The 13,661-nt window shown below is 35.0% G+C and overlaps 1 protein-coding gene across 1 annotated transcript in view; it reads right to left on the reverse strand.

The window, feature by feature from the left end:
- LOC102399298 (EGF-like and EMI domain-containing protein 1) overlaps positions 1 to 13,661 on the reverse strand; it is a 705,282-nt gene that overhangs the window by 122,423 nt on the left and 569,198 nt on the right. Inside the window, exon 8 of the mRNA XM_044945114.2 lies at positions 1,653 to 1,772. Coding sequence (XP_044801049.2) covers positions 1,653 to 1,772 — 120 coding nt within the window. The remainder of the gene's footprint in view (positions 1 to 1,652; positions 1,773 to 13,661) is intronic.

Genomic DNA, 13,661 nt, shown 5'->3' on the forward strand with positions numbered 1-13,661 from the left:
TGGACTATAGTCTGCCAGGCTCCTCTGTTCATGGGATTTGCCTGGCAAGGATACTGGAGCAGGTTGCCATTTCCTTCTCTAAGGGATCTTCTCAACCCAGGGACTGAACCCACATTGCCTGCATTGGCACGTGGAGTCTGTACCACTGAGCCACCTGAGAAGCCCCATGAGAAACTACTGCTATGTATTCATTTGAAGAAAGAGGAAACAAACAAAAATAGACCTTTTCTATCCCCTAACAATACAGATAGAACACTTTAATTTGTCATTGTGAATATATATCAAATTCTTAACCAAAATTGGTATCTCTCTGACTTAAGACAGTACAAGTGGCCCCACACAAGGCAGATTTGGAGTCTTCTTAAGTAGCAATCCATAGTATATGTTCCACATATGATTGTCACAGTGCCATTTAAAACCTGGTGCCCTCTCTTTCTCAACACCAATAGACAAGTCTATTCAGTGTAACATTCTTTTGTGGCCCAGGAAGTTTATGCTTCCCTTACTCCACCCCTGCCTTAAATGGATAGGTTTCATCATCATTTTCCCAAATAGAACTTCCTCCATGTATTGTCCTGCATGTCACTCCCACCAGGACTCTTAATTTAAAAGAAATGTTTATCTTTCTAAGGTATTTACAAAACTCTAAGTAGGCAGTAACTTTGGGGACAGTCTTTTTAGGAATATCACTCCAGATATCAAAATAAAAATTTGAAAAAGATATTCTATAAATTATGGCTATATATATATTTCTCAATTTTCCACAGGTATTTAATAAGATCCTATTTTGTGCCAGATACAGAGCAAGGTAGGTTATATGTAAACAGAGGACCAAAGCATAAATGTTCTCTGTCAGAAAAGTATGTTTAACAATCCACAGAAAGTTTTATCTTATTTTTGGCTTAAAGGAAAAAAAAAAAAAAACTAACTTAACACTAATTTTTATGTCTAATTCTTTTTCAATTTCTCAAAGCATTTATCAGTCACATTAGTCAGGAAACATTTTGTATTTTCTTAATTAACCCCAATAAACTGTTTTTCATTTCATGGAAATGTCGTGATAAAAATGAAGGATTCTGTGATTTCTCAGAAGTTCTTAAAACAAAGACAGTCCCACAGGAATGACTTCATTTATTAGTTCTGGTCATGAAGTAATTTATCACTTTCATCTTTGAATTGAAGTATGTCTGTTTTGCTATTTCTAGGAAATGGAAATATGTAACCTTGTATTTCTAGAGTTCCTTTCTCTTTGGTTTTAATTATTCCTAACTTCTGAGAACACTCATTTGCACATACTTGATTTTCAAAGGTTAGCCCCACCTTCTGTAGCCTATAATACAAAACTCCCTGTGCAATTATGGAAGGTTTTGAAATATTAATTTTGGAATTCATTTCAGAATGAAAAACAGAAAACAAAAAGAATTAATTCTGAAACTACACAGATTATTTTTTGTAACTAAAAATTTCACTGAACTTTTGTATTAAATAGTATCATAAAAAATACCTTTCAGAATGATCAAATAAGAATATAAATGTTTCTTTTTAAGCATAAATGAAAACACCTTTCTCCTAGCTGTTCTGACTATTCAAAACTGAATTACCACAAAATTGCAAACAATTACCCAATTAATCCATCAGCTTCAATTTCTTACCGGTACAGGCCTTTTTGTCTTCAGATAGTTGGTACCCTGAGTGACAGGCACACCTGGCCATGCCATTCTCACTCTGACAGATGTGGGCACATCCATTCCCGCCCGTGCAGGGGTCCATCTCTAAAAGCAATTAAGCAGTGAGAGTTTGTAATTCAATAACTGTAGAAAAACGTGCAGAGCAGAAGTGTAGATAAAGATACAAGAGAACTGGGACCAGAGGGCTTCTCATGTTAGGATGATAAGGCCTTTGGAAAGTCTTTCCCACTTTCAGATGACACTCATCTAACAAAAGGTTCCCCATTTTCTGATCTGAATTCCAAAATCTGAACAAATCTAAACATGAATCAAGGTCAAAGAACTGGCTAATTTTACTCTTTTTAAAAGTCTATCTGCTGTGCTTTTGTACCCAAAGTTAAATAGAGCCAGCAGGAAATCCTCCATACACCTTTGCATTTTTTTCTCTTTCACTCCCCACTTACTCTTCTCATTTGCACAGCAGTTATCCTCATATAAACCTTTCACCTCCTCTCTATTTCCTCTGCTTTGGAATAAGCAACCACGGTGTGAAGAAAAGGCCAACTGGAGTAAAATGGAAGAGTCTTAGCTACAGCTACCATGGAGATGGAATAAAGAAGTTCACATCCTACTGAAATTAGTCAGTGACCTCCTTCTGACCTCCTCCCCTTATTTGCTCTTTTCTTAGTCTCAGTCATATTCTTTGGAAGTCCAAAGTAATGTAAAGCCACATGTCCCATCCAGAGTACCTCCACACAGAGCTTATTTGTTGAATTCATGAGTTAAGTGATCCTGGTCTAAGTATGAGAAACAGCCTTGTCTACATTATAAGCTGCTGGGGTGGGAATTTCTACTCCTGCGTGCTCCCCTTTCCTTTTTTAAAATAAAGCACAGAATACAAAAAAAGCAAAACAATGAATAAAGCTACCTTGTCCCCACATGTACCCAGTTTCATGCAACCACTATCATACATAAATACTTACATGCTTTCATTGGATTCTTGCAAACCTTTTCAGACTTTATGAAAATATAAGTGATACAAACATCTTCTATCTATCTATCACAGATACAGTACACATTGTTCTGCTTCTTGCTTTTATGTAGGGAGAGATTGAATTAAATTTGTAGATCAATTTGGGGGAGTATTGTCATTTGAACAACATTAGGTTATCTGATCCATGAACACGAGATGTCTTTCCATTTATTTTAGGATCTAACTTATTTTAACAATGTTTTATAGTTTTAATTACATAATTTTTGCACTTCTTTTGTTAAATATGTTTCTATGTATTTTGTCGTATTCAATGCTATGGTAACTAGAATCATTTCTAGTAAAAAATGATTAAAAATCATTTGATTAAAAATCAAATAATGATTAAAATGATTTTAATGATGATTAAAATGATTTTAATGATGATTAAAATCATTATGATTTACTATGAAGCATAGTAAAGTCATTAATTTTACTTCCAGATTTTTTAGTTGCAAGTGTATAGAAATCCAATTGATATTTTACATTTTGATCTTTCATCATGTAACTTAGCTGAATTTCCTTATTATTCTAATAGCTTTTATTTTTTAAGGTGTATTTCTTAAAATTTTCTGTTACAAGATCCTGTCATCTGCAAAGAAAGATATTTTACTTCTTCTTTTCTAGCCTGGATGCCTTTTATTTTCTTGCCTTTTTGCTTTGGCTAGAATGTCCAGTACAATGCTGAATAGAAGTGGTATGAACAGATATCTTTGCCTCATTCCTGATTAGATGGGGGAAGCTTTCAGCATTTCATTATTAAGTAAATATTAGCTGTGTATTTCTCATAGATTCCATTTATTGGTTGAGGAAGTTCTCTTCTATTTCTAGTTTGGTGAATTCTTTTATCATGAAAGGGAATTAAATTTTGTCAAGTTCTTTTTTTTTTTAACCTGCATCTATTGAGATGATAAGGTTGGTTTTAATATGGTATATTTTTAAATACATAATTTTTAGATGTTGAACACATCTTGATTTCCTGAGATAAATCCGATTTGATCATAGTGTATAGTTCCTTTTATGTGTTGTTGGATTTGGTTTACTAGTATTTTGCTGAGGATTTTTAGGATCTACAAGCATATAAGATTTTGGTCTGTAGTCTTCTTTTTTTGTGAAATACTCTTCTGATTTTGGTATCAGGGTAATACTGGCCTCATGGAATGAGTTTGGGATTATTCTCTCCTCTTATATATTTTGGGAACACATTTTTCAACTGATGAAAAGAAAACAACTCAGAATCCTATACCCAGCAAAATTACCCTGCAGGAATGAAGGAGAAACCAAGACATTTCCACATGATGGAAAACTAAGAGAATTTATCTCTAGCAGACTACTCTGAAATTATGTCATTTTTTTATAAATAGAAAGGAAATTATTTTTAAAGAAAGGAATGGTGGAGCACCAAGAAAAAAAGAAAGAACAACAGCATAAGAAAGAGCAAGAATAAGAAAAATATGAATACATACATATATATACAAAATTTTATGTATATACAAAACATTATATATGCATTATATATACAATATATAGAGAAACATATATAAATACAATAAACTTTACTTCCCCTCATGAATCTTCTAAATTATACTTAATAACTGAATAAAACATAACATTGTCTAATATGATTCTAAATGTACATAGAGAGAATAGTTAAGCAATTATATAGGAATGGAAAAGAGTAGAGAGAAAGTAGTTAAGGTATCATACTTCACTTGAACTGGTAAAAATGATACTACTGGTAAATAGTTATACACAATATAATACCTGACAGTCAGGAAAAAGCTAGGTAAAGATATACATTCAAAACTGTTATGAATAAAGGGAAATGGAATTCTAGAAAAATGTTATAGTAGTGTATAGGAAGACATGAAAAGATTCATAAAAATTTAATAAAACAGAAATAATAAACAGAAAAAAAGAAATATCAAACAAGTGTGTCATTACATGACTACATTCATGTAAATGACTTACTATGCCAATTAAAAGGCCCAGTTTTGAAGAATGACTTAGAAAACATGACCTAACTATATGCCGGCTACATGAAACTCACTCTAAATATAATGATATAGGCTGGTAAAAAGTAAAAGGATGGAAAAAAATACATATCATACAAACACTGATCAAAAGAAAGCAGGAATGGCACCATTAATATCAGATAAAGTAGATCTCAGCGCAAAGAAAATTAACAGAGACAGAGACATATAATAATAGAAAAAGAATAATAAAAAGGGCAATTGACCAAGAAGACATAACAATCCTAAATGTAGGGATTCCTAGGTGGCACAGTGGTAAAGAATCTGCCTGCCAATGCCAGAGATGCAAGAGACACAGGTTTGATCCCTGAGTCGGGAAGATCTCCTGGAGGAAGAAATGCCAAACCATTCCAGTATTCTTGCCTCGAAGTTTCCATGGACAGAGGGGCCTGGTTGGCTACAGTCCATGGGGTCCCAAAATGTTAGACATGACTGTGAATGCATGCATAGTCACGCATATGCACCAATCAATAGTACTGCAAAATGTGGAAAAGAAAAGCCACGATCAACCCAGAAGATCTAACTGACACTTACAAAACACTACATTCGACAACAGCAGGATATATATTCTTGTCAAGTGCCTCCAGAACACTAAACAAAACACATTTTCTATGTGATCCATAGGCCACAAAAAATCTCAGTGGAAAACAAAAATCATCAAGTTGAATAAAAATAAAAATTCAATACCAAAAATTTGAGGACACAGTTAAAGCAGTGCTGAAAGGGAGAGAAAGAGGGAGAGAGATTTGTGGTACTAAATCCATTGGAAATGATCTCAAATCAATAATCTAAGCTTCCACTTCAAGAACTCAGAATAAGAAGAGCAAAATAAATCCAAATCAAGTAGAATGAAGAAATAGTAAAAACGAGGGCAGAAAGCAATAAAATTAAAAGCAAAAAAATAGATAATACTATTGAAGCAAAGAGTTGGTTCTTAGATTGATAAAATTGGCAATGGTGACTGACAAAGAAAGTAAAAAATATAAATTACCACTGTTCAGAATGAAACAGGATATTACTATAAACCCTGATGACATCAAAAGAATAGTAAGACACTACAAAAAACTCTGCTGAATTTGGCAACTTGGATGAAATGGGCTAATTCCTTAAAAGAAATGCAAACAATCACAACTCAATCACATGAAACAGAGAATGCATATAGCTCTATATATCTGAAAAAAATTAATTCATAATTTAAACATTCCACAAAGAGAAATTTTCTGGCCTAGATAATTTCACTGAATAATCCTACCAAACTTTTAAGGAAGAATTAACATCAATTCTAAAATTTCTTCTAGAAAATAGAAGAAATACTTTTTAACTTATCTATTTTATGAAGCTAGTATTCTGATACCAAAGCCCAGCAAAGACTTTCTATTTCTAAAAAAGAAAAAGAAAAGAAAATACTATAGACCAATATCACTCATCAATACAGATGCAAAAAATCCTTCACAAAATTTTAGCAAATAGAATCAGTAATATATACACACAAATTATACAGCTTGACCAAGGAGGGTTTATTGCAGCATACATAGCTGGTGAAATATTCAAAATCAATGTAATTCTTCATATTTACAGAATAAAGAAATTCACATGATCATATTAATTAATGTAAAATATTTGACATAATTCAATACAATATTCGTGAGAGTCCCTTGGACTGCAAGGAGATCCAACCAGTCCATTTTAATGGAGATCAGCCCTGGGATTTCTTTGGAAAGAATGATGCTAAAGCTGAAACTCCAGTACTTTGGCCACCTCATGCGAAGAGTTGACTCATTGGAAAAGACTCTGATGCTGGGAGGGATTGGGGGCAGGAGGAGAAGGGGACGACAGAGGATGAGATGGCTGGATAGCATCACTAACTCGATGGACGTGAGTTTGAGTGAACTCTGGAAGTTGGTGATGGACAGGGAGGCCTGGCGTGCTGTGATTCATGGGGTCGCAGAGTCGGACACAACTGAGCAACTGAACTGAACTGAATACAATATTCATGACAAAAAGAAAATGGGAGCAGTGAGAAATTTCTCACCTAATAAAAAGCATATATAAAAAACCTATAACTAATATTATGCTTAATGATACTGAATTATTCCCCCCCTGGGATTAGGAACAACACAAAAATTCTTACTCTTATTGCCCTATGCAACATAGTGCTACCATAGCTCACACAATCAGGCAAGAAGAGGAAATAAAAGGATCATAGATCAGATGGAAAGAAATAAAACTATTCCCATTTGCATATTACATGATTTGAAAATCATGTTTGAAAATCCTAAGGAATCTACAAACTCTCAGAACTAAAAAGTGAGTTCAGCAAGGTAGCCGGATACAAGGTACACATACAATGATAAATTGCATTTAGATATACTATCAATGAACACATGGACAGTGAAACTAAAAAGGAAAAACATCTGCAATTACCCAATTATAGGACACATTCTATACCTTTGAATAGATTATATACAATTCTTTGAAGGCAGGAAGCTGACTTATATACCTTGGTATCCTCATACATTTAGAATCTATATAGAAGACATTTTATAAACTGTAGTTTGTTGGAAAGAGGATACAGTTATCAGAGATTTGGTTTCAAGTATAGGTCTGTCAGTTGCTGAAAAATTGAAGGACACAATAGATACAGGATGATAGACTCTAGATGCATTCAAGGGAATAGGACCGTGCTCTTGCCATCCTGGACTGTTCATTCTGCTGGATGAGGTAGCCAGTGTATGAGTAAATCGATAAGAAAAATCATCACAGATTATTGTGAGTGCTGTGAAGGAAATAAATAAGATGCTGTGAAAGACAATAGCTTAAGAGGAAAGCCTTGACTGGAAAAGAGAATTTGGGGCAGAGGTCTCAAGGCACTGAGGTAGAAAAGGCATAGCATGTTATTGTCATCGTTCAGTCCCTAAGTAGTGTTCAACTCTTTGTGACCCCATGGACTGCAGTGCGCCAGGCTTCCCTGTCCTTCACTATGTCCTGGAGTTTGCTCAAACTCATGTCCAATGTGTAGGTGATGCTATTCAACCATTTCATCCTCTGTCACCTGCTTCTCCTCCTGCCCTCAGTCTTTCCCAGCATCAGGATCTTTTCTAATGAGTTGGCTCTTCACATCAGGTGACCAAAGTTTTGGAGTTTCAGCTTCCACATCAGTCCTTCCAGTGAATATTCAGGGTTGATTTCCTTTAGGACTGACTGGTTTGATGATCTCCTTGCAGTTCAAGGAACTTTCAAGGGTCTTCTCCAGAACCACAGTTCAGAAGCATCAGTTCTTCAGTGCTCAGCCATCTTTATAGTCCAAGTCTCACATTCATACATGACTACTGGAAAACCAAAGCTTTGACTATACAGACCTTTGTCGGCAAAGTTATGTCTCTGCTTTTAATACACTGTCTAGGCTTGTCACAGCTACCATAAGGAAGCCTGTGGCTGCACATGCAGTCCACAGTGAAGATTCGGGAATTAACTAAGTTCAGTAGTAAGGCACTGAAGAGTTTAAATGGATAAGTGGCAGGGTCAATAGTAAAATTTCCAGGTCTCCTGAATCTGCCTCAATAATCACTTTCTCCTTATTGAGTTGGTTAAAATATGTGTATTTTATTAAGAAAATACTTCATTACAAAATGGTAGCCCTGAAGCCACATAGGATAAAATCTTTCACTGACTTCGCAATCTTAAAATCTCTCAGTATCTTGCATTCTTATGCACAGTTAAGGCATTTCAAATTCCAAAGAAATCGCTGTTTCTTTTTTACTTTCTGTGTAACTTGAAGAACATAAATAAGAAGGTAATTTGGATGTATGAGTTGGCATGGATTTCACTAAATATGTTAGTTTAAGAGCAGTTTAAAATAATACGTTGCAATTTATCTTGAACAGCTCAAATTCTGGCCGGGAATCATTTTAAAGGTTTGATTATTAGTCACAATTTTGGAAAATGTTTAAGTAAAAAAAAAGCATTTATCTTATTTTATGTATTCCACTACAGATTAAAACCTTATTTAGATTTTTAACAAATATGATATAAAAATATGATTTAAAAATTGGTTGTGATTATAATATTGATTTCAAATGAATCTTTGTCATATACCTCTACTTTCCAAAGACTATATGGGATAAACAGCCACAGAGAAATTCCTGAGTTATTTGTAAAAATTAAATTCATACTTATCTTGCATAATACATGAGCCAAATTACACCTCAAACTTTTTAAGAAAAGATTCTTACAGAAAAAGTACAAATGTACACCGAGGAAGCTAAATGTTACTTAATTATAATCAGGGAGGCAGATTTCAAGCTCAATACCAGAAATTTTTCTCTCTTAAAGATGTTCTATTACACTTCCACAAATTTTCAGTCACCAGTTTTTCAACAATTAAGTACAGAAGAATTAAAGATGCCATGGAAAAGATCTGGCTACTTTTGTTCTTATTTTTAAGACCTCTCAATACTCTCAGGTAACACTTTCTCCAAATGACATTCTCAAAAGTACATGTTAGTAACCTTCATGTTAGTTAGTAACCTCCCCATAAGCCACAAGGCATTTGCTAAAGGTATTTACTAGTCAGAGCCTTTTGATTTCCTCTCTCTAGATTCTCATTTCTTGAGTTTCAAAGGTGCTTGAAAACCAATGATGCTATTTGTAAGGTTAAGATGTCTGTGTTTAACAAAGTACCCATGTGATTAAACAATGCACATTTTCATAGATGCAGGTATATTAGCATTGTACCAGGGAATATGTTCTGGTCCAAGAAGTATATTCCTAATGAAAATTAATTGGATATACGTTCATAAAATCTCCACTCTATAATCCCAATAGCATCCCTAATTGTTGGTGTTTTAAATATATGATTATATGTGAAGTAATTCTATGTGGAGGATTTCTGTGACCTTAACACTGTTCTCTGGAGTAATTCCTACTCTTCTTTCCAAATTGAAGTTAGATATCATTTCCTCTTAAAAGCTTTTTTTTTTTAGCCCTTTAGTCTGGTTTACATCTGTTTACTGGGGTTCCTATGCTATGTTTTGCACAGCTGTGAACTCTTCATGCATTTGTCTCCACTACCAGACCATGATATTCTTGATGGCAGGGACCTTTGGTTTTTGTATCAAAGAACTGTTCAGTTCCAGCTCCAGTTCCTGGTCTATAATGGCAAGTTGGAAATGTCCCTTGCAGGAAGGAAACGCATGGCATAGCAACATGTGAGAGAATGGTGAAGATAAGCAGATTTTTTATCTGGTGAAATACCACATTATTATCCCAAGCCTGAAAGAAAAAAATCCTCAAAGCAAAAATGAGATGAAACAATCATTTGGTCCATGCTCTTGGAAAAGAGACAGAAAACCCCCCAAACCTTTAGATTTTCTTTTTAAGTCTTGTTCATTACTAATATTATTCAATTCCTACACTCACTCTATCTGTTAAAGTCCCTCAGAGAGTCAAGATTTATTTCTAGCACAGCATTACACATCCCTTTCATCTAGTCCTACATAAAATGCAAGAAATCTATTTAGTTCATGGCGAGAAGTGCGGCTGCCGTTGGAGCTTCTACATGCTTAATGAACTGCATGTTCACTTGAAAGGCTAATCCCATCCAACTAGAGTTCAGGCCATTATGAGGCTTACAAGGGCGCTCAGACATGAAATGCTGGCTAAGACTCTAACTGAGCTTCATAATAGCCAGCATCCTGGTTTATGGGACAGGGATATTGTATTCATCAAAGGGCAATATAAGACTTTGTATTGACTGACCAGAGAAACTAGTCACATCTTCCTAGGCTGCTATAGTTTAGTCTAGCTGTCAATTTGGCAGTTCCTGGGTTGCAAATTGTGGACACTATTGCTTAACATTCATGTCTGCTTCACATCCCAGCAGTGGCAGCTCACCATTGACGATTGTTTCCTAACTGCAGTCCAGCGCAGCTGGAGAGCCAATTTCTAACACAATTGCAGCCTGCTCTGACAAGAGCTCTGGTAGTCAAATGCCACCCTCTCTGAGGTACTTTGGAGCCTATCACTTTATGGAGCACTGGTTGATGCAATGAGAAAACCAATGGGCAGAAAACAACCACTTTTTAAAGTTCATTATATTATTGAAAATTCTGTTCTTCCACAGAATTACTATAATAATTATTGTCTATAATATTCATGCCACATTTAACAAGTTAAACTTTCTAAATGGCATATGAAAAAGGTCTAAGAGGCATGAATTTGTAGCCTGACTCTGCCAGGGCCACTAGCACTGTGACCTTGGGACAGTCATTTGACTTCTAGGAGCTTTAAGCCCCGTATCTGTAAAAACAAGCATAATAATGACCATTTCATGATATTGTTGCTAAATATGAAGTGAAATAAGGTATGTAAAACAACTAATACAGTATCTGGAGTAATGCTCAAATGTTAGGCATTGTAAGTGATAATACAGTAAGAAGAGGAAGTGAAATGGACAAAGGAATAATAAGCTACCATCAGAAAGAGAGTTTGGAATTTGATATATTTGAAGTAAAACAACTGTGAGTGATGTGAAATCCAGAGTGTGTTCAGGCTTGTGAATAGCTACAACTGACTGGAGTAGAGGGAAAAAAAAAAATTTTTTTTTATGTAGGGAGTTAAAAGAATCAAGGCAAATAATAAAATCAGGAATGATTTACCAAATTCCTACTAAGTAAAAGATCTTACGAGAGAAAGATAAATAAGGACTTCTACTATGTGGGGAGATGAACAAGTATGTACAAGTGGGGAAGGATGTAGAAAGAGAAGACCAATTATTAGCAAAAGAATCAGACCAGGTAAGAACAGGGTCTCAAAGTCTAAGGAAAGAGACTTTCAGAAAGGAAGTCAAGTGTAAGCTGGGTGAGCTGCTGAAGGGTGACAGTCAAAAGAAAGTTATGAGTGCTCCATTTGCACTAAGTACTGTTTCAGGCACTTCACTCATGTTCATTCAGTACATCATGAATGTAAGTACAATGACTTGAAAGTCAGATAAGCAAAAGTCTTTCTTGAATGGTATCAGGGAACCAGGGGATGACCTGAAGGGATAATAACTCCGAACTATGCAACATTTGGAAACCTTCAACAAATAATAATAATGATTATAATTGTGGATTAATAATTGTTAAAATTAAGATAATATATGCTTAATATATTCCAGGATCTATTATAAGTGCTTTATGTGCATTCATTCCTTTAATCTTCATAAGAACTCAAAGAAGTAAGTACAGTTTAAATAACCATTTTCTAGAAAAAGAAACTGAGGCAGAAATTGTATTCAAGGTCGCAAAGCTAAAAAGTTACACAAGTGGGATTTGAAGGGGTAAGGAGGGCTTCAAATTCAGGAGGCTGGATTTAGAAACTTGTTTCTTAACTCCCGCATTATACTAGAGGAGAAGAGGTCTGGAGTATCTTGTGATAACTATAGAGATGAGATACTTACAAACACAAGGTCATAAAGGGTGGTGTACCCAGAAGATAAGTGATGAGATGACAGAATTAAAGGTGGATAATAATGATAAATACAGAGGACAGCCACAGGGGCAATAGAACTTTTGTTCCTGGGAGATGGGAGAAATAGCATTAAAGAAAATTTTGAGAATCTACAGAAATTGATTCTTAAAATTCAGTAAGCAAGGACTGGGAGCTGGAAAAGTGAGACCCGGGAAGACTGCACTGGCTAGAGTACATGAGGTTTGAGAGCAAGACTTGGAGTCATCAAAAACTGAATTCTAGTCTTGACTCGATCAAGAAACTGTTATGTCACCCTGCAGCTGAAAATGTACTCCTCTTTGCATTAGGGTTCTAGCAATAACTTCTGTGAGCCAGGGAACTTAATAAGCCTTACACACACTACTTATTTAACCTTTATTCATAACCTTATGACATATATATGATTATTATGCCCAGATCACAGATGAGGAAATACTAATGAGTTTAAATTAACAGCTCATCTTCACAGTGAATGAGAGAGCTGGGGTTTTCAGCCAAATCTAGCTGATCCCCATAGTCTTTTAAACCACTGTGTCACACTGATTCTTTCCAGATGTTATCGAAGAGAAAAAATAGGTTTGAGAACCTAATCCACAACAATGGTGTATAAATATAGGAAGGCAGGAAGTTGAGAGCAAAGACAACTGTGGAAATTCGGGATCAGTTATTTGAAATCGAATATGTGTGTAGCACCCACCCCAAGGACACAGTTGGAGTGCTGGCTAGGAAGAACTTAACCCCAGAGTTGTGAGCAATTTTTTAAGTGGGGGCACTTGTTGGGTGGGTGGTTGAGGTATGAGATGTATATGAGTGATTTGAAGAGAATTCAATTACATTGGATCATTTTAAAAGTGAGAAGACAATGAAAATAGATCTTCATCAACTTGCTTTTCCTAAATGTAGACAATATTTCACAAGAATTTTCCTCTTAATGATGCAGGAAGGATTTGGGGATACTGGTTTACAAACGGGATACACATTTTTCAAGGAAAGTCAAACGTTCAAATATATATACAGATGCCATCCTTTTCATTTAATTTTTGGCTTGGAAAATGTTAAAATACAAAAAGCTCAAATTGTTTCCAAAGTGCTGCTGTAACTTAATATCTGCCATCAATAATTTCCATGTATAAAGGCATTTCCAGACATACTAATATTGCAAACAGGCACAGTTGGAAATTCTATTAAAGCAATGGTAGATATAATTCCTTGATGTATTTGCAAAACGTACAGTAGGTCAGCTAAGACCATTTAAACTCAATGCTCCAATAATCATTTATTCAGCTTCTAGATGATCTCTAATTCAAAGGATTTAGGCAAACATTTCTTTACAGCAAATATCACAAAAATAAGAAGCACAGGACACTTTCCAGATCTGGACTAATCAATCATCAAACCCTTACTGAAAGCCTATAATATATGCATGGTACTTGTATCTTAAAG

This window comes from Bubalus bubalis, chromosome 1 (genome assembly GCF_019923935.1).
Source record: "Bubalus bubalis isolate 160015118507 breed Murrah chromosome 1, NDDB_SH_1, whole genome shotgun sequence".
Taxonomy (NCBI): domain Eukaryota; kingdom Metazoa; phylum Chordata; class Mammalia; order Artiodactyla; family Bovidae; genus Bubalus; species Bubalus bubalis.